The following is a 27,500-nucleotide window of genomic DNA, read 5'->3' on the forward strand; positions in this document are numbered from 1 at the left end:
AACAGGGGTAGGTGAAGCAAACAGAAGTAGGGGGGGGGGGGGGGCAGCAGCAGGGCCAGGAGGGTGCTGATGAGAGAGCAGATCTTCCTCCAGCCATAATTGTGCCTGACACCTGGATGGCTCAAGGAAAGAGGACACGGGTGTGCTCTGCAGATGCACACATGCTTGTGTGTGTGTGTGTGTGTGTGTGTGCGTGGGTGTTTATGTGTGTGTGGGGGAGTGTGGGGGTGTGGGACGGGTTGTAGGTGTGTGTGTGTGTGTGTGTATGTGTGTGTGTGTGTGTGTGTGTGTGTGTGTGGGGGGGGAGGGGGTGTAGATGTGTGTGTGTGTGTGTGTGTGTGTGGTATTCGTTGTGTGTGTCTGTGTATCTGCTCATGTGTACGTGTGTGCATTCATGCGTGTTTGCCCTCTGCTATTTTGTAAAATGGCTGCTCCTACATGATAGAGAAAACATGTAAAGAGGGAGGAAGGAGAGATGATGAAGAAAGGAAAGGTGGAAGAGATGGAACGATGAGGAAGAAGAGGTGTGGTGGAGTAGGAGAGGAGGGAGCAAAGACTGAGAGGACTGAGAATAGATAAAGTGTGAACAGATGTACACCAGTGCTGGTAGAATAGGATGTGGCAAGTGTGAGTAAGAGACATAGGGTGCTAGATGGAGACAAGTAGAATAAGAGAGAGAGTGATTGTCTCTAAAGAACGCAGGTCTCCCCCTTTAGTCAATTCTGTGCTGCAGAAAATGTTTCTAAATTCAATTTTTTTATTACATTTTTTATCTGTATAGCTCTTGGTAACATTAAGAGTCTCAAAGGGCTTAAAGTGCCATATATTTATTATTTTAATTAATTTTCCTTTTTAACAGTTCTACGTGCAGTGTGTGTGTATGTTTGTGCCTGTGTTTGTGGTGTGTGCTTCTGTGTGTGTGTGTGTGTGTGTGTGTGTGTGTGTGTGTGTGTGTGTGTGTGTGTGTGTGTTAGTGTGCATGTGTTTATGTGTGTGTGTGTGTGTGTGTGTGTGTGGATGTGCGTGCGGATGTGTGTGTGTGGGTGTGGGTGGGTTTTTTTCCAGTTATCATACAGCTTACATGGACTTCAAGCACGCTACATGAACTAAGTTGCACGTTCACACCTCCTAATCACAGAGCTGTTGCCTCGTACCGGAAATAAATGCAGAAAAACCTCAACACACTCAAATTGACATTAGCTCAGCAGGACTATAGAGTATGACCTACAGCCGGCATAAATTGCACACACTCTGGTTTCAAGGGTCTCTTTAATACCAGCTGTGGTCAGCAGAGGGCTCCGTCCCCCCTCTCTTCCAGAGACCTGGGCCCTGCTGGACATTTGGGTCTGTCGGCTGAGCCTTGCTGGCTGAACGACGGTCAGAACCAGTGCTCCATAAGCCTGCGTTCTTGCTCTTCACCTGGTGACAGTTATAATCGCTATCTGTTCTCCACCATCATCGCACTATGTTGTTCACAATCTCCAAGTGATACACCCAACCCACTCTCCCCCCCGACTCCCTGGTAACTCCTTGTTACCTTGACAACCAAGGTTAAGAAAGCAGGTATACAGCAGCTAGTTACATGGCCTGCTGTTCGTACGCAAAGAGAATAAAAAAAAAACCTGTGGAAACGCCCGTTTTGTTTAGGCGTTTATTTGTTTTCCATCATCACTCAGTCCATCAATCGGCCACTCCGTCTCTCAATCCATCTCTGTTACTATCGCTCTTTTCTCTTGCTTACACAACACACACACCACACACACAAACACACACACACAGACAGACACACACACACACACAGTTCTAGTAGTACTTAATACAATAAAATGAAGGACTCAAATACTCTATGATAGCATGGCATCAGAACAGATTAATATAAACAAGAGTCAAAATAAATGTGACAACGGTGTTCCTAACATAATTAAAGGTTATGCAACACACGTTTACTCCTTGATCAGAGCCATCAGGCCTACATCGTCTCACACACGCACGCACACACAAACCCACACATGCACCCACCCAAGCACACACAAATACAACTACGCATACACAAACACACACACACACACATTCTTACACCCACATTGACACAAACACATACAACACATACAGTGGGGCAAAAAAGTATTTAGTCAGCCACCAATTGTGCAAGTTCTCCCACTTAAAAAGATGAGAGAGTCCTGTAATTTTCATCATAGGTATACCTCAGTTATGAGAGACAAAATGAAAAAAAAAAAAAATCCAGAAAATCACATCGTCTGATTTTTAAAGAATTTATTTGCAAATTATGGTGGAAAATAAGTATTTGGTCAATAACCAAAGGTCATCTCAATACTTTGTTACATGCCCTTCGTTGGCAATGACAGAGGTCAAACGTTTTCTGTAAGTCTTTACAAGGTTTTCACACACTGCTGCTGGTATTTTGGCCCATTCCTCCATGCAGATCTCCTCTAGAGCAGTGATGTTTTTGGGCCTTCGCTGGGCAACACAGACTTTCAACTCCCTCCAAAGATTTTCTATGGGGTTGAGATCTGGAGACTGGCTAGGCCACTCCAGGACCTTGAAATGCTTCTTACGAAGCCACTCCTTTGTTGCCCGGGCGGTGTGTTTGGGGTCATTGTCATGCTGAAAGACCCAGCCACGTTTCATCTTCAGTGCCCTTGCTGATGGAAGGAGGTTTTCACTCAAAATCTCACGATACATGGCCCCATTCATTCTTTCCGTCACACGGATCAGATGTCCTGGTCCCTTGGCAGAAAAACAGCCCCAAAGCATGATGTTTCCACCCCCATGATTCACTGTAGGTATGGTGTTCTTTGGATGCAACTCAGCATTCTTTCTCCTCCAAACACGACGAGTTGAGTTTTTACCAAAAAGTTATATTTTGGTTTCATCTGACCATATGACATTCTCCCAATCCTGTTCTGGATCATCCAAATGCTCTCTAGCAAACTTCAAACGGGCCCGGACATGCACTGGCTTTAGCAGGGGGACACGTCTGGCACTGCAGGATTTGAGTCCCTGGCGGCGTAGTGTGTTAGTGATGGTAGCCTTTGTTACTTTGGTCCCAGCTCTCTGGAGGTCATTAACTAGGTCCCCCCGTGTGGTTCTGGGATTTTTGTTCACCGTTCTTGTGATCATTGTGACCCCACAGGGTGAGATCTTGCGTGGAGCCCCAGATCGAGGGAGATTATCAGTGGTCTTGTATGTATTCCATTTCCTAATAATTGCTCCCACAGTTGATTTCTTCACACCAAGCTGCTTACCTATTGCAGATTCAGACTTCCCAGCCTGGTGCAGGTCTACAATTGTGTTTCTGGTGTCCTTTGACAGCTCTTTCGTCTTGGCCATAGTGGAGTTTGGAGTGTGACTGTTTGAGGTTGTGGACAGGTGTCTTTTATACTGATAAGGAGTTCAAACAGGTGCCATTAATACAGGTAACGAGTGGAGGACAGAGGAGCCTCTTAAAGAAGAAGTAACAGGTCTGTGACAGCCAGAAATCTTGCTGGTTTGTAGGTGACCAAATACTTATTTTCCACCATAATTTGCAAATAAATTCTTAAAAAATCAGACAATGTGATTTTCTGGATTATTTTTTTTCATTTTGTCTCTCATAGCTGAGGTTTACCTATGATGAAAATTACAGGCCTCTCTCGTCTTTTTAAGTGGGAGAACTTGCACAATTGGTGGCTGACTAAATACTTTTTTGCCCCACTGTACATATAGACAAAATCGCGCACACATACCGCACACACACACACACACACACCCACCACACATAACAGTGGACACACGCTGCCTTTTACATGGAGGAAACACAGCATTCCAAACATAATCGGAAAATAATTGAGGTTGAATAATCAGTGACTGGAGATTTTCTTTGGAGAAAATAGAGCAGTTAATTTCATGCAAATTCAAGTCAAATTAGTTCCGAGATGACTTCAAGATCGCCCACTGAGCATCTGCGATAACTTTCACGTGCATGTGTGTCTCATGCACATTATTTGCAAATCAAACATGTTTGTGTGTGTGTGTGTGTGTGTGTGTGTGTGTTTAGTGTGTTTAGTGTCTGTGGATGAGCTATGTGGGGACAGTCACTCAAGAACAGGTGGTCATAGCCCTCCGGCGGTCCCACTCTCATCCCCCCACTCTGTCAGCTGACCACTAGAAATATCTCTCCCTCTGTACCCCTCCCTTTAACCCTCTCTACCTCTCCGCCTCTCTCTCCACCTCTCTCCCTCTTTCCTCCTCTTTCACCCCTCCGTCTCTCTCGCTTCCTCTAAACCTCTACTCCTCATTAAACCCCTCTCTCTTGTTCTCTCTATACCTCTCTACCTCTCTCTCTCTCTTTTCTCTTACACAATCTCTCTCTCTTATGCTTTCTCTCTATAACTTTCTCCACCCATTGCTATCTCTCTTTCTCTCTTTATCTCTCTTCTCTTTCTTCCTGATCAGGCTCTAGGTTTGCTTTCCTGCTAGCTTGGTGCTTGTTGTTGCCTCCGTGATGTGTCCCCGTTTTCTCCCTGCTCTTGCTTTTAGTATCTCTCTCTCTTCTCTTTTCACCATCTCCCTCTTTTACTCTCTCATGCTTGCTTACTCTCCCCCTTCTCTCCTCTCTCTCTTCTCCCTCACGTCTCCCTCACTTTACTCTCTTGTGCTTGCTTACTCTCTCTCTCTCCCCTATCCTCTCTCTATCCCTCCCCTATCCCCACTCTCTCTCTCTCTCCCCTATCCCCCCTCTCTCTCTCTCTCTCTCTCTCTCCCTCCTCTATGTCTCTCTCCCTTGCGACTCGCCCTTCTGTCCTGGGTGCCTGGGCTGTGGGCAGGAGTTAGCGCCGGCTGACTAGCACAGCGTCGTAGTCCCAGCGGCAGGAGCAGAAGGAGCTGCGCAGGGAGAGATCTGCTCCTCCTCCCCCTCCTCCTGCTCCCCTTCATCCATGCTCGACTTCGCCGGAGGCGCTGCTGATTCTCCCCTCTCTCGGCTCCCCACTCTTTTCTCCTCATCTTTCTTCCTTCCTCCTCCTCGTCCCTCGGTTCCTCTCCCCTGCCCTCCCCCTCCTTCACTCTGGTGACCACAGTGTCTCGCGCTGTGTTGTCTCGTGTGTGTGTGCGTGCAGGTGTGTGTGTGTGTGTGTCTGTGTGTGCGTGTGTGAGCGTGTGTGTCTGTGTGTGTCCTGTTTTATGGGGGTAGTGGGGTTACTCGTGGGGGTCTGCTATGGTTCATCTTCACCATGAATCCAACAGTGAAGATCCACCTTCAGAATGGGACTCACTTTAACACCTACATGTATCAGGTAAGGTGTGCTGGTGCTCAGCGCTCCAGCAGGATAATAATAACTCTCTCTCTCTCGCTCTCTCGCTCTCTCTCGCTCTCTCTCTCTCTCTCTCTCTCTCTCTCTCTCTCTCTCTCTAGCTCTCTAGCACTCTCTCTCTCTCTCTCTCTCTCTCTCTAGCACTCTCTCTCTCTCTCTCTCTCTCTCTCTCTCTCTCTCTCTCTCTCTCTCTCTCTCTCCCTCTCTCGCTGTCTCCCTCTCTCCCGCTGCTTGTGACACCCACCTGGCCACATGCTCTCCACGTGTCCTTGTCTCAGTATTGATTGAAGCGTTGATGGCTTTTCTTTCGTACCTTCAACATGGACAGAGATACTGCCCCTTCCTCCCCCCCTCCCACCTCCTCCCCCACAGTTGTCCCTCCCCCTCCCCTCTCTGTCCCTCTCTATCCCTCCTACTCTTCCCCTCCCCTCAGCCCCCCCCCCCCCCCCATCCTAGCATTGCTCTCTGCAAAACTGTGTATGTTTCCGCTTTGTGTCATTTTTTGATGATGTGATGTTTTTCTGAGAGGTCAATTATGTGCTGTTGTAGGATGTACTGTATGCCTCGACACAACAACTCCTGTTTGCGTGGCTGCTTGTGTGTGTGTGTGTGTGTGTGTGTGTGTGTGTGTGTGTGTGTGTGTGTGTGTTTGTATTTGCGCATGTGCGTGTCTATCTCCATGCTCCCGTGCAAATGCTATTTTCTTGCCGAGGCACGTGTGCGAGAAACAGACTCAAGCAATATGCAAGTTCAACTCTTTGAGTTTCTCCCTCCATCCATGTCCTCTAAAGGAGGAACAACCGCTGCCTTTCTCACTCTTTCTCCGTCTCTCTCTCTCGCTCCGTCTCTCTCTCTCTCTCTCTCTCTCTCTCTCTCTCTCTCTCTCTCTCTCTCTCTCTGTCTGTCTGATGCATCACTGGGAGAGCCGGGAAGATTTGTTTTGCTTCAATAAAGAAAACATGGAAGGCATGAATGGATGCTATTCTCAGCCTGGCCTCTTTGGTTACAGAGGATGAGAGGATGAGGGGAAGTAGCCTAGCTTGCGGGGGGGGGGGGGGGGGGGGGGATGCAGTTCCATATGAAAAGGATATTGATGAGAAATAAGTGGAAAAAAAAGGGAGAGAGTAAAGGGTGGTTGGAGGGCTGTTGCGTCAGCCTCTCAGCAGAACACGGCGTCTCCAACCACCATCCATCTTCATTACTGATCAGGCTTCCTGTTCATCGGCTGCTGATGAGCAGCTTTATTAACAGCTCCTGATGTTCGGAAAACAATAACCGCCCAAACCCGTCATCCCACAACAAGAATAGAACCTGCTTTGTGACCGCCACCAGCCAGTACATGCTTTAGATTCCCCCCCAGGTTACTATCAAGAGGACGATGAGGGGAAGTGCTATGTTAAGGCAGAGTTGTTATGAAAGGAGTCCAGCTTTGGATTTGGTTTATCCAGTATTTTGGGGCAGTGACCATAAAGCTTCCCTGAAATTAGACAAGGAGTGTGTAATGGATGGCTCAAGTTTGCAAATACTGCCATCAGAAGTTGGAAGGGTATGTGTGTTTGTGTGTGTGTGTGTGTGTGTGTGTGTGTGTGTGTGTGTGTGTGTGTGTGTGTGTGTGGGTGTGTGTGTGTGTGTGTGTGTGTGTTTGTGTGTCAGGGTTTATGTTCATAAGTTATAACATCACAAAGGAAAACCTACTATTGACAATGACCTCAATCTCTAAACGGACACAGCAAGGCCATCTAAAAAATTACATCTGTTCTCTCTCTGTCTCTCTCTCTGTCTCTCTCGCTCTCTCTCCCTCTCTCTCTCTCTGTCTCTCTCTCACTCTCTCTATCTCTCTCTCACTCTCTCTATATCTCTCTCTCTCACTCTCTCTATCTCTCTCTCTCTCTCTCTCTCTCTCTCACTCTGTATCTCTCTTGCTCCATGTCTCTTTCTTTATACCTCCATGTCTCTCTCTTCATCTATCTCTCTGTCTCTCTTACTCCATCTCTCTCTCTCCATCTCTCTTCAGCTATCCCTCTTTCTGTCTTCCTCCATCCCTCTGTTTGTGTTAGCTTGTACTGCGTACTCCCCTCTGCAGTGGTGAAGAGTTTCCGTGCTGTGATATGTGATTCTCCCCTGGGACCTCCTCATTCTCCACTCTCCGCTCCAGCCCTGCATTCATCCTCTACTACATCCCTCCCTCCCTCCCTTCCCCCTTTTCCCTCCCTCCCTCCCTTGTCACATAACTGAGTCACACACACAGCTCGTCCAGTGTGTCCTCTTCGAGAATGCAGCTCCAGGCGTCCAAAGTTTTGTCCCTGTGGATCCCTATCTCCTCCCATTTCCCCTCGATATGTCCGCTTGTCACTTGATGACTTCATTGATAAGGGTGACCCGAGCTATTGAATTCTCCCTCTTTCTTTTATCAATTGAGCGATTCTCCCGCCATTAGCCAGGGTGGGCGATTGATCAGACAATCTACACACACTTTTAGATCCTGTTGTTGGTGTGTATTTTTAGATACGTGTGGTATGTTTTCGTTTTGAAGTGCCAAACTTGGCTTTGTAAAAGGAAGGGAGAAGATTGCATGGGTCTTTGTCTGTTTTGAGACACTGGGCACGACGCTTGGGGTTTAAGGGTGCCTCAGGGGATAAATGGAAAGTCTGCTCATCCTTTTCCTAACCGGTCGAGGGAACACAGGAGGTGGTGGAACACAAATCTTACTCTCTCTGCATTCACATCTGCATTGTTGTAGGGAAAAGGTCACACGTCATCTGCTGCCACCGTTAGCCCTTTTTAAATAACATGCGCGCCGACACACACACACACATTATGTGGGAATTGTGTATTTTTTGATTAAATGTGCTTCTGGTTTTTTCTCTCCCTTATCCTTCTGCACTCAAATCACAGACAGAAACACATTCAACCAAGCATGTGCGTGTGCATACGCACACGCACGAACACACACACACACACACACACTTCAAGCAGTATACCTCTCATCCTTTAATCCCGAACTGCTTAAGAAAGCAAAGGGTAAAAATCCCTTTACAGTGTCTGGGCTCTGCACTGTTTGGTAACCACTTGCACAGCTCACGCTGGGGTTGGTGGCATAGGAGCAGCTCCTCCAAGCTCTCTCTAGAACATTCTTTGTTCTTTTCAACTGGATGCAAGAGTTCTTATTGCTGGAAGTCAGCCATAGTATCGGTTTGTGTGTGTGTGTGTTTGTGGTGAGGGGGTGGCTGTGTGTGTGTGTGTGTGTGTGTGTGTGTGTGTGTGTGTGTGTGTGTGTGTGTGTGTGTTATGAGGAACAAAAAAAAGGGAACAAGGGAAGAAAAGTTGAAACTTTTAGAATATATAAGTCTGTTTGGACATCCTCATGAATCCCCATTTTGTTCCCGAATGTTTTATCCAAGGTTGTGTGGTGGGGCGTGGCTGGGCAGGGGGGCACGCGTCGCTGAAGAGGCTAAGGGATGAGGTGGTGAGTGAGACACCGAGTGGGGCTCACTAGGGAAGAGAGGTGTGTTTTCTAGAGGGCTCTCGTGTTGATCGAAGGAGGACGTGTGCGTCGACATCAGTTGGTGGATCTATACTGAACCGGGCTGTCTGTGTCCCACGCGGACCAGGGGGATGGAGAGTGAACACGCTGACCCATTTTCCCCTTCTCTCTTTTTTTTCCTCTCTGTCCTTTCTCCCTTACTTTACGTTTAACTCCCTACAGGGCAAGGACACAGTCAAGCTCAAACCACTGTACACAGGCTCTCCATGCACATGCTTTCGTTAAAGCTGGATTTTGGGGTTCAGAAAAGCAGTCTCCAGTCTCCATCATTTTAGTACAAAACAGGAATAAACATACGCTCAATCATAGACGTGTGTGTGTGTGTGTGTGTGTGTGTGTGTGTGTGTTTGCTGTGTGTGTTTGTGTGTTTGTCAGAGACTATTTATGCCTGTGGGTATTGGTATGGAGTAATGCCAAGGATCTAAAAAATGTCTACAAAGCACCAACTCGCTCCCTCTCCCTCTCTCACTTTCTTTCTATCTCTCTCACTCACACACACACACACACACACACACACACACACACACACACACACACACGCGTTTAATGTCTACTGATACAGGGTATCAAAATGTGCTTTTCTATATATGATACTCAGTTGTTAAAGGCTTTAGCTGACTCACTATGCTTTTCAGGGTGTGTCTGGGATTTGACATTTCAGACTGTCTCTCTTCTAGCGGTCGTGTCATGATATATGTATGTATATGTGAACATATATGCTACTTATTAACTCCCAACAGCCACCGCTGTTTAAGGTTGCCATGCTGCTAGGGTTGATACTCACCTTGCTGCTAGTGCTGAGGCTAGTATTGATGCAAGCAATGCTGCTAGTGTCGATGTTAGCCTAGTTGCTAGTAATGATGCTAGTGTTGATTCAAGCCATGCTGCTAGTGTTGATGTTAGCCTTGCTGCTAGTGCTGAGGCTAGTATTGATGCAAGCAATGCTGCTAGTGTCGATGTTAGCCTAGTTGCTAGTAATGATGCTAGTGTTGATTCAAGCCATGCTGCTAGTGTTGATGTTAGCCTAGTTGCTAGTAATGATGCTAGTGTTGATTCAAGCCATGCTGCTAGTGTTGATGTTAGCCTAGTTGCTAGTAATGATGCTAGTGTTGATGTTAGCCATGCTACTAGTACTTACGCTCCTGCTGCTACTGTGGATGATAGCAATGCAACAACTGTTAGAAATACAGCCATGTTGTGCTGCTAGTTGCGCTGCTAGTGTTGATGCTACCGATGAGCTAATGTTGATGCAGGCCCTACTGTGAGTGTTGATGCTAACCTCAGTGTCTCTTCACTGCAGGAGTTTGCCACCCTGACCAAGGAGCTGAATGTGTGCCGGGAGCAGCTCCTGGAGAAGGAGGAGGAGATATCTGAGCTGAAGGCTGAGAGGAACAACACCAGAGTATGTATTAGTGTCTACTATTAACTGGGTGTAGTAGAGGCTTTCTGGAAAGTCTTAAGGGAAAGCCTATTACTTCTGGTGTGGGGGTAATATTTGTGGGTGTGGGTGTGTGTGCGTATGTGTGTGTGTTTGTGCATGTTTGTGCATGTGTTTGCACGTGCGTGTGTGTGTGTGGTTGTGTGTGTGTGTGTGTGTATACCTGCAAACTTGTTTGTGCGTGTGTGTGTGTGTGTGTGCGTGTGTGTGCATGTGTGTGCGTGTGTGTGCGTGTGTGTCTGGGGGTGTATCTGTGTGTGTGTGTGTGTGTGTGGTGTGTGTGTGTGTGTGGGTGCTTGTGTGGCGTTCTGGCTTCGCTGCTTAAAGCTGCTGCTGGAGCATCTGGAGTGTCTGGTGTCGCGACACGAGCGCAGTCTGAGGATGACGGTGGTGAAGAGGCAGGCCCCGCCCCCTTCTGGGGTCTCCAGCGAGGTGGAGGTCCTCAAAGCCCTCAAGTCCCTCTTTGAGCATCACAAGGCCCTGGATGAGAAGGTGGACACACACACTCACACACGGAGACACCAGACACACAACACAAACATAACTGTTTAATTCAAACCACAGCGGAGCCCCATCTATAAATCTATTAATATCAATGCATAATCCTTGATTAATTATTCATGCGCACATCTGTTCCGTCTAACTATCCAATCACAAGTCCCTGGTCTCTCAGTATGTTTTAATGCGTTCTAATTGTGTGTGTGTGTCGGTTGCTGGCAGGTCCGGGAGAGGCTCCGAGTGGCACTTGAGAGGGTTGCCACACTGGAGGGTCAGTTAGCCACCACCACCACAGAGGTAAGAGTATTAAAAACAACGACATTAGTAGAAATTTTTTAATAATATTACTGTATTTTTTATTAATAACAATAATAATAATCACAATTATTATTATTATTCATGGTAGTAGTATATTAGCAATTATTCCCTCTATCACACACACTCACCCACTCACTCATTCACTCACTCACTCACTCACTCATTCACACTCACTCACATACTCACTTATTCACTCACTCATTCATTCTCACTCACTCACATACTCACTTATTCACTCACTCATTCATTCTCACTCACTCACATACTCACTTATTCACTCACTCATTCACTCACTCACTCACACACATACGCAATCATCACATTTTTCCCAAAAGCATGTCCCATCATGACAATCATAATACAAACCGTAACAATACATCCAAGGGTCAGGGTTGGGGGCTTGTACTGACCAGAGCATTTCCTTATGGTACAAGCCCCCTCACTGAGACACACTGCGCCCCTTCTCAATGAGCAGGCAGGGGACCCCTCTGCACCATGTACATCATAATCACCCACAGGGGATACAGTGTGAGTAGGGGGCTTCATACCCAAACACTGCATCTAAGACGCACTGCACCTTATGTATGTAGACACACAGATACACACACACAAACAAGTACAAGCAAACACACACACACACACACACGCACGCACGCACGCACGTATGCACGCACGCACGCACGCACGCACGCACACACACACACACACAAAAATATACATGAACCCCCCACACATACACCCACTCAATCAAATGCAAGCACACACAAGAGCACTCTCAAACACATACACACACACACACACACACACACACACACACACACACACAAACACACACACAAACACTCCAACACGAGTACTAATGTATTGCTCTATCTTTTCATGGTGAATGCAAGCACCAATCAACAACAGCCTGGTTGCCTATTAAGGTCCACCAGCGTACCCGTTCCAATCCATTGTGTGTCTGATTGCGGGTTTCCCTCTGCGTTTCAATTTGGCTGTCTCCCCTTTCACACGGGAATCATATAACCCAACCACTGCATGCACACACTGACACCCCCCCAGACCCCCCTCGCTGACACGCAGAGTAACGACCACACCCTCGTGATATCTTATGAGCGTCTTGGCGTGCGTTGACCTGTGTTGCAGTTGACCATGGTGAGACAACGCCAGCATGGACACTCAGAGGGATCCAAGCCAACATGGAAGGTCTGTCAAGACGTCCAGTCCGTCCATCATCTGTCCAGTCTCACCTCCTTCTGTCCAGTCTGTCCTTCTACTGTCCTTCCTTCTGTCCGTCATCTGTCCAGTCTGTCCTTCTTCTGTCCGTCTTCTGTCCATTCTGTCCATCTTCTGTCCATCTTCTGTCCAGTCCGTCCTTCTTCTGTCCAGTCTGTCCATCTTCTGTCATTCTTGTGCCCATCATCTGTCCATTCTGTCCATCTTCTGTCCATCTACTGTCCAGTCTGTCCTCCTTCTGTCCAGTTTGTCCCTCTTCTGTCCAGTCTGTCCATCTACCTTCCAGTCTGTCCATCAATGTCCATCTACCCCGTCCGTTCTCAGCCTCCTCTTTTTTCCTCTGCTTTCTATCCCTGTCTTGTATCCCCATTGTCTTACTGTACCTCTATCCTCCCATATCTGCAAAGCCACATCTGTCTTTTACAAGCAGCCATACTTGACACCCACACTGAGCCGGTGCTGCCCCCAACCCTCTTGAACTCGCATCAGAAACTCTGACTCACTCTCGACATTACAGAAGCTGATTCAAAACCCACCTCTTCAGAACTGAATTCAACACTTAACCTGTACTCCCTGTCCATCCTACCTTTCATCTCCCATCGGCCCTTCAATCTTCTGTACCACTGATTCTTGGCATATTATGTGTATGTAGGTATATACATATATAAATATATATATACAGGTATATATACTGTATAGATATGTATGTATGTATGTCTATATACATTTATCTTTTTTAATTGTTTGGTATAAAGTCGGTTTGTAAAGTATGCAAAGTGTCTTTGTGTGTCTTGAAAAGCGTTCAAAATAACATTTTCTATAAATATTACAAAAAACACAAACCTCCAAATACAGAAAGAATTGATAGCACTGAGTGTGGTCTGATCCCTTCTTGTTGCCTTTTTATCTGCTCATGATAATTCATGTCTTTATTTGGCCCCCCACCTGTCTGGACCCTGGGCTCCCAAGCTCTGTGGGCGGCCGTGGCTCAGGAAGCGGAGCGGGTTGACTGGCAACTGGAAGGTTGCTCGTTCGATCCCTGCCTCCTCCTAGCCGAGCGCTGAGGTGTCCCTGAGCAGGACACCTATACCTAACTGCTCGTGACGAGCTGGCTTGTCGGCCTCGCGTGGCTGACACCGCCGTCGGTTGTGTGGATTAGGCAATCACTGTGAAGTGCTTTGAATGGCCGCCGGTGGAAAAAAAACAAAGCGCTACATAAATGCTGTGCATTTAACATTTACCATATGTGGCTAGCGTCTGTAATAAGCAGACGTTACGCAATGTTTGTCCCCTCCGCTGGGCAGGCCCGCCAGCAAGGCCACGTCGCCGTATCGCATTACTCAGACGGACCAGAAGGAGCTATTCCTTCCCCGTTGCCTCATTTAGCCTTGGCGTCTGTCTTCCAAAGACATAAGAACAAGTTGAGTGCTATCCATTCCCAAAATAGTCACTCAAATGTGAACAAATGTCCCCACAGGACCCCAGTTGGAACAGCCCCCCCCCCCAAACTAGGACAGTAAAGCAGTACACCTGGGCATCTTTCGGACATGTTCAGAGTCAGTTGTGGTGGGGGGATGTTTCTTTGCATGTCCAAAAGACTTGGGTGTTGTTGAATTGGGTATTGGGTTATGTACCAGACTGAGATTCCCAAGGCCCGTTTTAGCAACGTCACTGCAAAGCGTGTGATTGATTTGTTTTCTATGTTTTATTACTAAACTGGCAAGAAAACAAATCCTCTGATTTCCTCTTCGGTTTTTCTGTTTGGATATGCCTCCCTGAAGGTTTGGTGAATTAATATCCCGTATTTAGAAGCATTTTGAGCTACAAAAAGAAACCCAGCATTGAAACATCAACTGCAAAAGGCCTGATGCAACCCTTACTTCCGACAAACTCTTCGCTTGAGGCCAATAAGAAACATACTCGTGTCCCCAGACATCCGGCAAGACAGTTTCTCAATAAAAAGAGGATGCCTGTGTGTGTGTGTGTGTGTGTTGACAAGTCAAGTCGAACCAAGTATTTTTATTGCCATAAGTCCCAGTTACAGTGTCAAAGGGCTTTCCAGGCCTATGACACGCCCTAACCCTAGCCACCCGAAGTGCAAGGAAAAAGCGGAGTGGGCTATCCTTCAAAGGGATGGTTGAGAGTGCAATGGCTGCCATAACGGACATACATTACTGTAGCATAATAAGAAACCATTGCATTGACTTCATTGTTTTTTTCCGTCGCGCCGCTCAACAGAGGCTTCCCAACGGCTCCATCGACGCCCATGACGACGGTAACCGGGCGGCGGAGCTTCAGGAGCTGCTGGATCGGACCAATCAGGACCTGGCCCAGAGCCGCGAGCGCTCCACCACAATGAACGGGCGCCTGGCCGAGCTGGAGGCGGAGCTGGCCAACACCCGGCGGGAGCTGAGCCGCAGCGAGGAGCTGTCTCTCAAACAGCAGCGGGAGCAGAGAGAGGTGGGAGGAACTCCAAGGGGACCAGATGAGGGGAAAAAATGAAAAATACCACTTTTCATTTTGTTATATCTCCAAAGTCTAATATTCAAGTATATATTTTATTCATACATGTCTAAATGTTTGATAGGGTACCGCTGAGGTTTTCCACTATTAAAAGATTGATATCAGACGGATGTCACCCTCGCTTGCTTTATCAAAGACAAACAAGTCTGGGAATACATCATTATGTCTTCTTAAGCTTTCATGAAACGGGCTGATAACATTTCAGAGAACTTTATGATCTTCTGTTGTCACTTAGTGACTGGCATTGAGCGTGGTGGTATCCTGAAACACACCAACAGACAGTGAGACGCAGGTGTGTGTGTGTGTGTGTGTGTGTGTGTGTGTGTGTGTGTGTGTGTGTGTGTGTGCTTCCTCTTACTATTTGCCTGTCGTAGGCGTTGGCACAGAGAGAGGACATGGAGGAGAGGATCACCACGTTAGAGAAGCGCTACCTGGCCGCCCAGCGGGAGACCACACACATCCACGACCTCAACGACAAGCTGGAGAACGAGCTGGCCACAAAGGACTCCCTGCACCGACAGGTAAACACACTCACAGACACACAAACTCAGGTACACCTTCACGGATACACACGCACACTCACAGACACACAAACTCAAGCACACCTTCATGGACGCATGCATACACGCTCCCAAACAGACACATTCACTAAGGTACACATACACAGACACACACACACAAAGGTACACAGACACACACACACACACACACACAATCAGGTGCACATAGACAAACACACACATACACTTACAGTGGGGCAAAAAAGTTTTTAGTCAGTCACCAATTGTGCAAGTTCTCCCACTTAAAAAGATGAGAGAGGCCTGTAATTTTCATCATAGGTATACCTCAGCTATGAGAAACAAAATGAAAAAAAAAAATCTAGAAAATCACATTGTCTGATTTTTAAAGAATTCATTTGCAAATTATGGTGGAAAATAAGTATTTGGTCAATAACAAAAGGTCATCTCAATACTTTGTTACATGCCCTTTGTTGGCAATGACAGAGGTCAGACGTTTTCTGTAAGTCTTTACAAGGTTTTCACACACTGCTGCTGGTATTTTGGCCCATTCCTCCATGCAGATCTCCTCTAGAGCAGTGATGTTTTTGGGCCTTCGCTGGGCAACACAGACTTTCAACTCCCTCCAAAGATTTTCTATGGGGTTGAGATCTGGAGACTGGCTAGGCCACTCCAGGACCTTGAAATGCTTCTTACGAAGCCACTCCTTCATTGCCCGGGCGGTGTGTTTGGGGTCATTGTCATGCTGAAAGACCCAGCCACGTTTCATCTTCAGTGCCCTTGCTGATGGAAGGAGGTTTTCACTCAAAATCTCACGATACATGGCCCCATTCATTCTTTCCGTCACACGGATCAGACGTCCTGGTCCCTTGGCAGAAAAACAGCCCCAAAGCATGATGTTTCCACCCCCATGCTTCACTGTAGGTATGGTGTTCTTTGGATGCAACTCAGCATTCTTTCTCCTCCAAACACGATGAGTTGAGTTTTTACCAAAAAGTTATATTTTGGTTTCATCTGACCATATGACATTCTCCCAATCCTGTTCTGGATCATCCAAATGCTCTCTAGCAAACTTCAAACAGGCCTGGACATGCACTGGCTTTAGCAGGGGGACACGTCTGGCACTGCAGGATTTGAGTCCCTGGCGGCGTAGTGTGTTAGTGATGGTAGCCTTTGTTACTTTGGTCCCAGGTCTCTGGAGGTCATTCACTAGGTCCCCCCGTGTGGTTCTGGGATTTTTGTTCACCGTTCTTGTGATCATTTTGACCCCACAGGGTGAGATCTTGCGTGGAGCCCCAGATCGAGGGAGATTATCAGTGGTCTTGTATGTATTCCATTTCCTAATAATTGCTCCCACAGTTGATTTCTTCACACCAAGCTGCTTACCTATTGCAGATTCAGACTTCCCAGCCTGGTGCAGGTCTACAATTGTGTTTCTGGTGTCCTTTGACAGCTCTTTGGTCTTGGCCATAGTGGAGTTTGGAGTGTGACTGTTTGAGGTTGTGGACAGGTGTCTTTTATACTGATAAGGAGTTCAAACAGGTGCCATTAAAACAGGTAACGAGTGGAGGACAGAGGAGCCTCTTAAAGAAGAAGTTACAGGTCTGTGACAGCCAGAAATCTTGCTGGTTTGTAGGTGACCAAATACTTATTTTCCACCATAATTTACAAATAAATTCTTAAAAAATCAGACAATGTGATTTTCTGGATTTTTCTTTTCATTTTGTCTCTCACAGCTGAGGTTTACCTATGATGAAAATTACAGGCCTCTCTCGTCTTTTTAAGTGGGAGAACTTGCACAATTGGTGGCTGACTAAATACTTTTTTGCCCCACTGTACATCAGAGTACACATGCATGGACACACAAACACATGCAATCAGGTACATTCAGGTACATTTACGCACACACACACACACACACACACACACACACACACACACACACACACATCCACGCAGACACACACATGTATGCTTACAGACAGGTCGGCACACAGCGCACACAGGCTTGCCTACCTGAACGTCCAAATACATACACACAAACATTCACGCTGTGCACATACTGTAAATACATCCATCCATCCAAACATCCATACATACAAACATACATCCGTACATCCATACATACATACATCCATACATACATCCATACATCCGTACATCCATACATCCATACATACAAACATACATCCATACATCCGTACATCCATACAAACACACATCCATACAAACATACATCCGTACATCCATACAAACATACATCCGTACATCCATACAAACATACATCCATGCATCCATACAAACATACATCCGTACATACATGCATACATACATACATACATCCATACATCCGTACATCCATACAAACATACATCCATACATACATACATCCATACATCCGTACATCCATACAAACATCCATACATACATACATACATACATACATACATACATACATACATACATACAGAGGTAAGCGGTAAAGAGAGTATGTCTGTGAGTTAAAAACCGACCTGACCAAAGCTGACCTCTATGGTCCATGTGTAGTCAGGGGGTACTCAGTCCATTCCCTCCATGGGAAAGAACGACAGCACGACAAAACCTTCAATGGAGGCCATCTGCCTTCACGGTGTACGTAGATACACACCACTGGGTTACAGATCCCACCTCTCCCTTGTGTGTGTCTGTGTGTCTGTGTGTGTGTGTGTGTGTGTGTGTGCGCACGGATGCGTGAGTGCATGCATGTGTGCGTGGATGTGTGTGTGCGTATGCGTGCGCGCGTGCGAGTGTGGAAGAATACACAAATGCATATCCGTGCCACATTAACAAATGCGTCTATGTCTGTCTTGTCTGTGTGCGTTTCGCGTGATGTGTCTTTCCTTTTTGTGCGTACATGGATGTACATGCGTGTCCGCGCATGCACATGTGTCTTCTTTGGTCGTACGTGTACATACACGGATGCATGTGTGTGTATGTGTGTGTTTTTCGTGTGCGTGCGTCTGTGTCTGTGTGTGCGTGTCTGTGCGTGCGTGTGTGTCTGTGTACGTGTGCCAGAGCGAGGAGAAGGTGCGCCAGCTCCAGGAGATGCTGGAGCTGGCCGAGCAGCGACTGGCCCAGACCCTGAGGAAGGCGGAGACGCTGCCCGAGGTGGAGGCTGAGCTGGCCCAGAGAGTGGCAGCGCTCTCCAAGGTACCACGCACACACACCTGGACGCGCACCCTGGGATACACACCCTGGGATACACACCCTGGGATACACACCCTGGGATACACACCCTGGGATACGCACTCTGTGATACACACCCTGGTTACACACCCTGTGACACACACACTCTGTGATACACACCCTGATTACACACCCTGTGACACACACACTCTGTGATACACACCCTGGTTACACACCCTGTGACACACACACTCTGTGACACACACCCTGGTTACACCCCCTGTGATACACACACTCTGTGATACACACCCTGGTTACACCCCCTGTGAGTCCTCACTGACGTATGACCAACGTAGGGGGTCCTTGCGTAGATGCAGGACTTGTAGAGCATGGTGTTCACACAGCCGCGGGCAAGGGTTTGAATCCCACTGACAATTATGTGAAACTGCTGCAGTGGGGGTATTGGATCCTGCCAACAACAGCCCCGACTGTATTGAATCAGGTTGCTGAAAATGTATGAAAATGAAAGTGTGACCTGTTATACTGCGAAATGAATCACATTACAATCACATTACATGAGTGTGGATATTTGAGCTGTGGAACAGTGTTTCTAATGGTGACTCAACACACATTGAGACAGAGGCTTCCTGATGTGTGTCGCCCTCTGCAGGCTGAGGAGCGCCATGGCAACGTCGAAGAGCGCCTCCGACAGCTGGAATCGCAACTGGAGGAGAAAAACCAAGAACTCGGAAGGGTGTGTGTGTGTGTGTGTGTGTGTGTGTGTGTGTGTGTGTGTGTGTGTATGTGTGTGTGTGTGTGTGTTTTTGTGTGTGTGTGCATTTGTGAATGTGTCTCTGTGTATTTATGTAAATGTGTTTGTGTGTGTGTGTCTCTGTTTGAATGTGCACATCTACGTGTGTGTGTGTGTCTCATTTTGAATGTGCACATCTATGATTGTGTGTTTTTGTGTGTATGTGTGTGTGTGTGTGTGTGTTTGCATGTGTGTGTCAAACTGAGCTTATATGCAACTGCCAAAGCGTCCACAATGACATGAAACATCACGACACACACATCATGGTGACAGTGAGGGCATGGAGACCCTGAAGGCCTAATGCTCGGACACACACACACACACAGACACACAGATCTCCATTGAGCTGTAGCATGCTCTCGTACTGAATCCACGTCTCTTGGATGTGTGTTTTCCTCTCCCTGCGCTCCCTGATTTGCTGATATCTTTAGACTGAATATTTCACGCTTGGCTAATTTCTCTTTCTACATGCAACCTCATGGCTATATATAGCTGGAGAAGCATTCTGAGGAAGCAAATGTGTTTTGTTTACGTCTGTTCTTGTGTGTGTGTGTGTGTGCCTGTGCGTGTGTGTGTGTGTGTGTGTGTGTGTGTGTGTGTGTGTGTGTTTGTGTGTTTGTGTGTATATGTGTCTGTCTGTGTGTGTGAATGCATGTGTGTGTGTGCGCGTGTGTGTGTCTGTGTGTGTGTCTTGTGTGTGTGTGTGTGTGTGTGTGCGTGCGTGCATGTGTGCACTTTAAATACTCCATGCTGCCTTGAAGCGTGGTTATTATGTAAATGGCCCGCTGTTATAGTGGGCTGTCAAGGGCACGGCCACAGATCGCTGATGAAGGGAAGTGGAGCTGAGGCTGTGTCTGCCATTAGTGATAGTGTTCTGATCCTACAGACGGAGACACTGTGCTGTACGTGTCTATTGCGTGGGTCTGGGTGTGGGTGCGTGTGTGCGTGCGTGAGGGCAGGTGTGCATGTGCAGCGTGCGTCTGTGTCCGCATGGTATGGAAGGCCAAGAGGGTCAAAGCTATGCCTCTTTGTACACGTGTACTCTTTGAATTGATGTGAAGTACAGAGTTGAAGCTTTCACAAAGCATTTTACACTGTCGTACTTTATCATGCCGTCTTCTCTGCCGCTTTTCCTCAACTCTACTGCTTAGGAATGAGTTTAATAGCCCGTTAAAAAGCCGTCAAAAACGCCGTCGTTAACACCATTGTAGAGTTGAGGAACAGCGGCGTTAAAGAAGGCACTTTCAACCACTAAAGAGCTGTGTTTTACGGTGATTTCAACCCATACACTTCTACAATGAGGCATAGTTTTGAACCTCCTGGCCTTCCATAGCATGGAGTTGGTGCACAGTGGGTGTCTGTGAGTGTCTGAGTGCATGAATGCTTGCATGTATGGCCGGGGTGTGTGCCTGTGTGCATGAATGTGCATGAGTGTGTGTGTGCATGTGTGTGCGTGTGTGTGCGTGTGTGTGTGTGTGTGTGTGTGTGTGTGTCTGTGAACGCAAGCACACGTGGCCCAGTTGTGTGTGCGTCAATGTTGGGCCGAGGTCCCGTCAATAGGACTCGCCGGGCGCATTACCGCCGCGGTCCCGCTCTGAGAGGGACAATGTAATCCCTTCTCATCGCCTCTTGAATCATCGCAATTAACTCATCCCGGGTGTAAAATCCCTTCATGGCCCCAGCGACGCGGCTCCCGGTCTCCCCTCTTTCTTAAGACGCCTCCTTCATCCTTTAATCCACCAGCGAGGGACACTTGATTAGCCGCCAACACGGATTCAAAATACGGCTGCTCCCTGGGTCAAAGGTCAACCTCCCCCCCCCGCTCTCTGCTCTGTGCTCAGGCTCGTCAGCGGGAGAAGATGAACGAAGAGCACAACAAGCGTCTGTCGGACACGGTGGACCGCCTGCTGACCGAGTCCAACGAGAGGCTGCAGCTGCACCTCAAGGAGCGCATGGCCGCCCTGGAGGACAAGGTAGAGGCTCGGGGCATCGGGACGGAGAGCCGTCCCACCGGGGCGCAGAGCCGTCCCACCGGGGCACAGAGCGACCCGGTGGGACGGCTCTCCGTCCCACCGGGGCGCAGAGAGACCCGGTGGGACGCCCCTGAGCCGTGCAGACACTCGGCTGATCTCGTTGTTTGTCTCGGTCTAGAATTCTCTGATCCAGGACCTGGAGAACTGCCAGAAACAACTGGAGGAGTTCCACCACACTCGGGTCAGTAGCGCACCCGCCCCCCCCCCCCCCCCCCCCCCCCCCCCCCCCCCCCGAGGTACGCCAGGGGGGGTCGGGGGAGTTTGGTTGTAATGTTGGAAACCTGCGATGAGCTCTGCCTACCAGTCAGGATCCACAGGCGAGAGACGCCCCACCCACGTCCCTACCTGCTCTAAACTTCAATGCTTTACAAAAGAAATGGCTGTCACATTTGCTTAAGGACTAAATATGAAGTGTACACCTGTAAAATAAAAAGTTTAGCTGTCCTATGATGAGCCTGATCTCACACTCCTTTGATCACTCCTCTCTCTCTCTCTCTCTGTCTCTCTCTCTCTCTCCTCCAACAGGAGCGTCTGATAGGGGAGATCGAGAAGCTGAGGAACGAGATCGACCATCTGAAGCGGCGCAGTGGGGCGTTTGCAGATGGGAGTCACCCACGGTAAACACACACACTACACACACACACACACACACACACGCACACACGCACACAGGCACACACACACACACACATACCCGCACAAACACAAACCTTCTCGCCTCAGAAAAGGTCTACTCGCTGAGCTTCCACGTCTGTGTGTGTGCGTGTGCGTGCGTGTGCGTGCGTTTGCGCGTCGCCAGCTCTCACCTGGGCAGCGCCAGTGATCTCCGCTACTCAATGGTGGAGAGCCAGGACGGCCACTACAGCACCGCCGTCATCAGACGAGCACAAAAGGGCCGGCTGGCTGCGCTGCGAGACGACCCCAACAAGGTACCCGACTGGCAGCCACGTGGATCTATTTCGGTTTGGATCTCTTCACAGCCGCCTATAGCGTGTCACACCTCCAAAAGAGCAAACCATCGCCCGCGTCTCAAACACGTTATCACAAGGTCATCCCCCTGCTTCGCTAATTACTGCCACGCCGGGGGTGCCAGGAATCATGATGACGATAACGGCAAGAAGAAGAAGGATGACGATAATAGTATAGTGTATAATAATAGTGTTTCGTCTATTTCCATGCTTTATCTCGCCGGTTTCTTTCTACTAACCTCTCTTCTGTTCTTCTGCCTCTGCTTATGTTCGGCTGCGGCGGACACTCGGTCTGATGTAAGTTCTCTCCTCATTCATTTCCTCTCATAAGTTCCCCCCCCTCCAAAATGCATAACACAGCATGCACGTACACCGTTTGTTTGTTTGTGTGTATGTCCCCGCTCCGACAACTTTCATCCATGTATTCTATTCATCTAGTTAATTTAATGGAATATTAAATTAATGTTAAACCCTGAGTTGTTGTCTTTTTCACAGACACAAACATCCTTTTTAGTAATCAGCCGTAATGCAGAACGTTTAAAAAGGTGTCCTTTCAGAAGGTGATGTTGCTGCGCGTGTCCTTCATGTGAACTGTTGGAAGACTCAGCCTCATGTGATTTGGTTGTGTGTGACTCCGCCCCCCCAGGTGTTGGCCATCTTTGAACAGGACTTCCCCTCGCTGCGCGGGAGCGTCACTCACCTCCTCGGCAGCGACATCGAGGCCGAATCAGATCTGGATGACGACGTTAGCTCCGCCCTCCTCTCCCCGAGCGGCCAATCCGACGCACAGACCCTCGCGCTCATGCTTCAAGAGCAGCTTGACGCCATCAATGAGGAGATCAGGTGACAAAGCAACAGGCCAACAGACAGACTCATATGCACTACAAATGTGCTATGTCTGGACATTAAATGAAATACATATTAATAAATATTAATTAATTGATATATTTGTATATAGTTGCCTGTATGGGTAAAGGACTTACATACTTAATTACTAACCTTGAATTAATATCTTTAATTATGTTTTATTGTGATTAAGGTCTAAATTTCAAATGTATTTTATTTTTTGTTATTTAATCAATTCTTCAATTACCTTTTGAATTGTTGTTGAAAATGCATGAAAATAACAACCCACTGCACTGCGCCACATTTGGGAAGTGAACCATGTTGACCCTCCTGCAGGATGATCCAGGTGGAGAGGGACTCCACAGACCTGCGTTCGGACGAGATCGAGTCCCGCGTCAACAGTGGCAGCATGGACGGCCTCAATGTGACGCTCCGCCCCCGAGCCATGCCCACCTCAGCCACCGCCCAATCGCTGGCCTCGTCCGCCTCCCCGCCCACCAGTGGGCGCTCTACACCAAAACATCACGCGCGCAACGCCAGCCACCAGCTGGGCATCATGACTCTGGTCAGAGGACACACACGCACGCGCAGCAAACGCAGACACGCACGCAAACCTCCACACATACACAAAGACAAAAAACAAAGCCTTCTTTCCCTCTTGTTGCCCTTGCATACTAGACATGCACAACATGACAATGTACTACACTATGCAGTACAATAAGATACTATAAACATTCTTACCATATTGGCATCACTTTTTAATAAGGTCCAGTCATAAGTAATTTATGCTTCTTTAGTTAAAGATAAACTTAGCATTAACAAAACATTTAATAACATTGGTAGATGATCAGTAAGTGCTATGGATAGACCAGCCGCCCAGTGGACTGCACCAACTGGTGGGCCGGTCTATTCAACACACATGAGGACGGACAATCCCACTTGTGATGTCACTAGAGGGCTTATTTTAACATATTGGAACAGCAAGGCATTGTCAACGATGAGTTCATCACTTTCTAAAGGCTCATGAATGACTTACGAATGAACGTTATTCTAAAGTGTCACCGGCATCTTTAAAGTGAAGAATCGCAGTAAAGAACCCCGATTATTAACCGTACTAAAAACACTAAAAACCTCTAACCTGTGTGTTGTGTTGTGGTCCACACAGCCCAGCGACCTGAGGAAGCACCGCAGGAAAGTGGCCGTAAGTCTCCTCTCTGGCTAACGCCGACCTGCCCCGCTGAGCTCACTGTCGAGCTGCCTCATTCACGCCTGACGTCTCGTTTCGGCGCTCGCCGCTTCTCCCCCTAGTCTCCGACGGAGGTGCGCGAGGACAAGGCCACCATCAAGTGCGAGACGTCCCCCCCCTCGTCGCCCCGCAGCCTGCGGCTGGAGACCAACTTCGCCCAGCTCACCGGCAGCCTGGAGGACGGCCGCGGGTACGTGAAGCCGCCTCTCCCTCCTGACATAATCCCCCCCGTTGGTCAACCCCCAGAACACACGCACACACGTATGGCGCGCGTGGCACCACTGACGGGACTGTCTGCGCCGTCCACAGCAACAAGCAGAAGAAAGGCATCAAGTCGTCCATCGGCCGGCTGTTTGGGAAGAAGGAGAAGGGACGCATGGAGCAGGCGGTAGGGAGAGAGGGCCAGCCTCTTCCTCCTGTACCAGGTACAGCTGTCTGTGTGGGCGACACGGTACGAAGGGCCAATATCTTCATTGCATAAGGCGGAGTGACTAGCTCCTTGACCTGTGTTCGACACTTCCGACTTCCCTTGCCAGATTGGCAGCGGCTGAAGGCATGGCATTACTTGTCTGAGAATAGCTCTGTGGCTGCTTTTCTTTTATGAAACTTGAACTGTTCTAATGAACTTCAATTATGCAACTGTCTCTGCTGGCAGCTACAGTGTGTGTGTGTGTGTGTGTGTGTGTGTGTGTGTGTGTGTGTGTGTGTGTGTGTGTGTGTGTGTGTGTGTGTGTGTGTGTGTGTGTGTGTGTGTGTGTGTGTGTGTGTGTGTGTGTGTGTGTGTGTGTGTGCGTTCCAGACTTTGAGATGAGCATCGGAGACACCATGACCCTGGGGAAGTTGGGCACCCAGGCAGAAAGGGACCGCAGGATGAAGAAGAAGTAACACCTTGTTTTCCACCCCCATCTTTCTTATACCAAGAGAGAGTCAGGGTATTTTTTAATCTACATCGCCGTTGTTTTTCTCGACTCATTCCTCCCTCCCCCCTCCCTCTATGTTCCCCCCACCCCCCTGTCTACAGACATGAGCTGCTGGAAGATGCCAGGAGAAGGGGTCTGCCGTTCGCCCAATGGGACGGCCCAACCGTTGTTTCCTGGCTGGAGGTATATATCCCCAACACAGCTTACAGTGTCTCCATGACGACTCTGCCCCCACATGCAGAGACAGGCTGCCTTTACATGTGCTCCCAGCTGGGTACGACTTATAGCTTAGAGTGACCAGCACCTTTGGTCCTACACACCAAGAAAAGTCAGACGCAGAAATTAGGCTTACAGGAGCATAATAGAAGACTTGTAACAATGATGACGATGGTGATGTTGATGAGGATGATGACGATGAGGATGACAATGAGGATGACAATGATGATGATGATCCCCATGTGGATGATATAGTGTCGATGATGACGAAGAAGATTATGACGAAGTCATGGGCAACTACGACGAGGAACATAGAGACAGCAGTGATGATGATGACGTTGATGTAATGGCAACGGAAATGATAACATAGAATGCATCACATAGAAAAACAGTACAACACTATCGCTGCGCTATAGGCTCCCCATGCCGCTGTCTTCAAGGAGACCCTCTGTGTCCCCGTAGCTGTGGGTGGGCATGCCCGCCTGGTACGTGGCGGCGTGCCGGGCCAACGTGAAGAGCGGCGCCATCATGTCGGCGCTGTCGGACACGGAGATCCAGCGGGAGATCGGCATCAGCAACCCCCTGCACCGCCTCAAGCTGCGGCTCGCCATCCAGGAGATGGTGTCCCTCACCAGCCCCTCGGCCCCGCTCACCTCCAGAACGGTACACACACCGGGACCCACACACACACACACACACACCTAGACATAGATACACACACACACACCTAGACATAGATACACACACACACACACCTAGACATAGATACACACAGACACACACATGTAGACACATAGTCATAGATACACACAGTCACACAGACACACACACACACACAAACACACACACACACACACACATGGACACATAGACACATAGACATAGACACACACAGACACACACACAAGACATGCACACACACATATTCATGTACTTAGACACAGGAACACCAAGACAAGGAAAGTAGTGACAGTAATAAATCAAAAAACTAAGTCAAGGTTGACTCGGGCGAGGTCCGGGACATCGCCACCCTGACTTCAAGATGCATACACACACCGAGATAAACGCCCTGGCACCCTGACACACCCCTTTGCGTTATGACGTGACACCCTTGTGCTCTCCACGCCACACGGAGCCTTGGTGTTCTGCCGGATCGCATGAAGCTCAGTGGCCGCTGTTCACTCCATCCCGGATATATGTTACTCACTACCTGCCTGAAACACTCTTCCTTCCCCACTCAACAAACACCGTGTGCACGGATGTGTGTGTGTGTGTGTGTGGTGTTTGTGTGTGTGTGTGTGTGTGTGTGTGTGTGTGTGTGTGTGTGTGTGTGTGTTTCTATATGTGATCATGGGCACATGAACATGTGTTTTTGGGCATATATCTGTGCGTATGTGTGCGTGCGCGTGTGTGCGTATGTGTGCGTGCGCGCGTGCGCGTGTGTGTGTATGTGTGTTTTGTGTGTGTGCGTGTGTGTGCTCTCCCTCTCCGAGCAGTCCTCCGGAAATGTGTGGCTGACTCACGAAGAGATGGAGAACCTGGCCTCCTCCACTAAAGCGGTCAGTGCCACCTGGGTGCACCCCTGACCCCTACACCCTATGCCCCCACCCACACCATCACCCACACCCCCGCCCACACCATCACCCACACCCCCGCCCCACCCACACCATCACCCACACCCCCGCCCCACCCACACCTCTCCCGCCGTCCACCGCGCTGGACTCGGATTGTAAACTTATTGTACGCATGGCTTTTACTCTGCTGTTGCTCTTGAGTGTGTCCGTTGTCTGCCGGTCTGTCTGTCTGTCTGGGGGTCTACGATCAAACCATTTCGAAGATGACCCTTTTAAATGTTTGTCATATAACCTTCAGTGTTGTGTGTAAATTAGGAATGTGAATAACTCAAGT

General features: G+C 48.4%; 1 protein-coding gene across 1 annotated transcript in view; it reads left to right on the forward strand.

Annotated features, from left to right (window-relative positions):
* ppfia4 (PTPRF interacting protein alpha 4) overlaps positions 1–27,500 on the forward strand; it is a gene marked incomplete at its 3' end in the record, with an annotated part of 53,955 nt that overhangs the window by 20,448 nt on the left and 6,007 nt on the right. Inside the window, exons 3-23 of the mRNA XM_079748133.1 lie at positions 10,157–10,258; positions 10,622–10,786; positions 11,015–11,089; positions 12,257–12,316; positions 14,585–14,806; positions 15,244–15,390; positions 18,442–18,576; positions 19,223–19,306; positions 21,205–21,336; positions 21,515–21,577; positions 21,922–22,013; positions 22,196–22,325; positions 23,011–23,207; positions 23,547–23,775; positions 24,376–24,411; positions 24,519–24,646; positions 24,766–24,907; positions 25,258–25,337; positions 25,478–25,559; positions 26,055–26,255; positions 27,089–27,151. Of these exons, the coding sequence (XP_079604259.1) occupies positions 10,157–10,258; positions 10,622–10,786; positions 11,015–11,089; positions 12,257–12,316; positions 14,585–14,806; positions 15,244–15,390; positions 18,442–18,576; positions 19,223–19,306; positions 21,205–21,336; positions 21,515–21,577; positions 21,922–22,013; positions 22,196–22,325; positions 23,011–23,207; positions 23,547–23,775; positions 24,376–24,411; positions 24,519–24,646; positions 24,766–24,907; positions 25,258–25,337; positions 25,478–25,559; positions 26,055–26,255; positions 27,089–27,151 (2,565 nt within the window). The remainder of the gene's footprint in view (positions 1–10,156; positions 10,259–10,621; positions 10,787–11,014; positions 11,090–12,256; positions 12,317–14,584; positions 14,807–15,243; positions 15,391–18,441; positions 18,577–19,222; positions 19,307–21,204; positions 21,337–21,514; positions 21,578–21,921; positions 22,014–22,195; positions 22,326–23,010; positions 23,208–23,546; positions 23,776–24,375; positions 24,412–24,518; positions 24,647–24,765; positions 24,908–25,257; positions 25,338–25,477; positions 25,560–26,054; positions 26,256–27,088; positions 27,152–27,500) is intronic.

This window comes from Pollachius pollachius (genome assembly GCF_949987615.1).
Source record: "Pollachius pollachius genome assembly, chromosome: 12".
In the NCBI taxonomy this organism is placed as follows: Eukaryota; Metazoa; Chordata; class Actinopteri; order Gadiformes; family Gadidae; genus Pollachius; species Pollachius pollachius.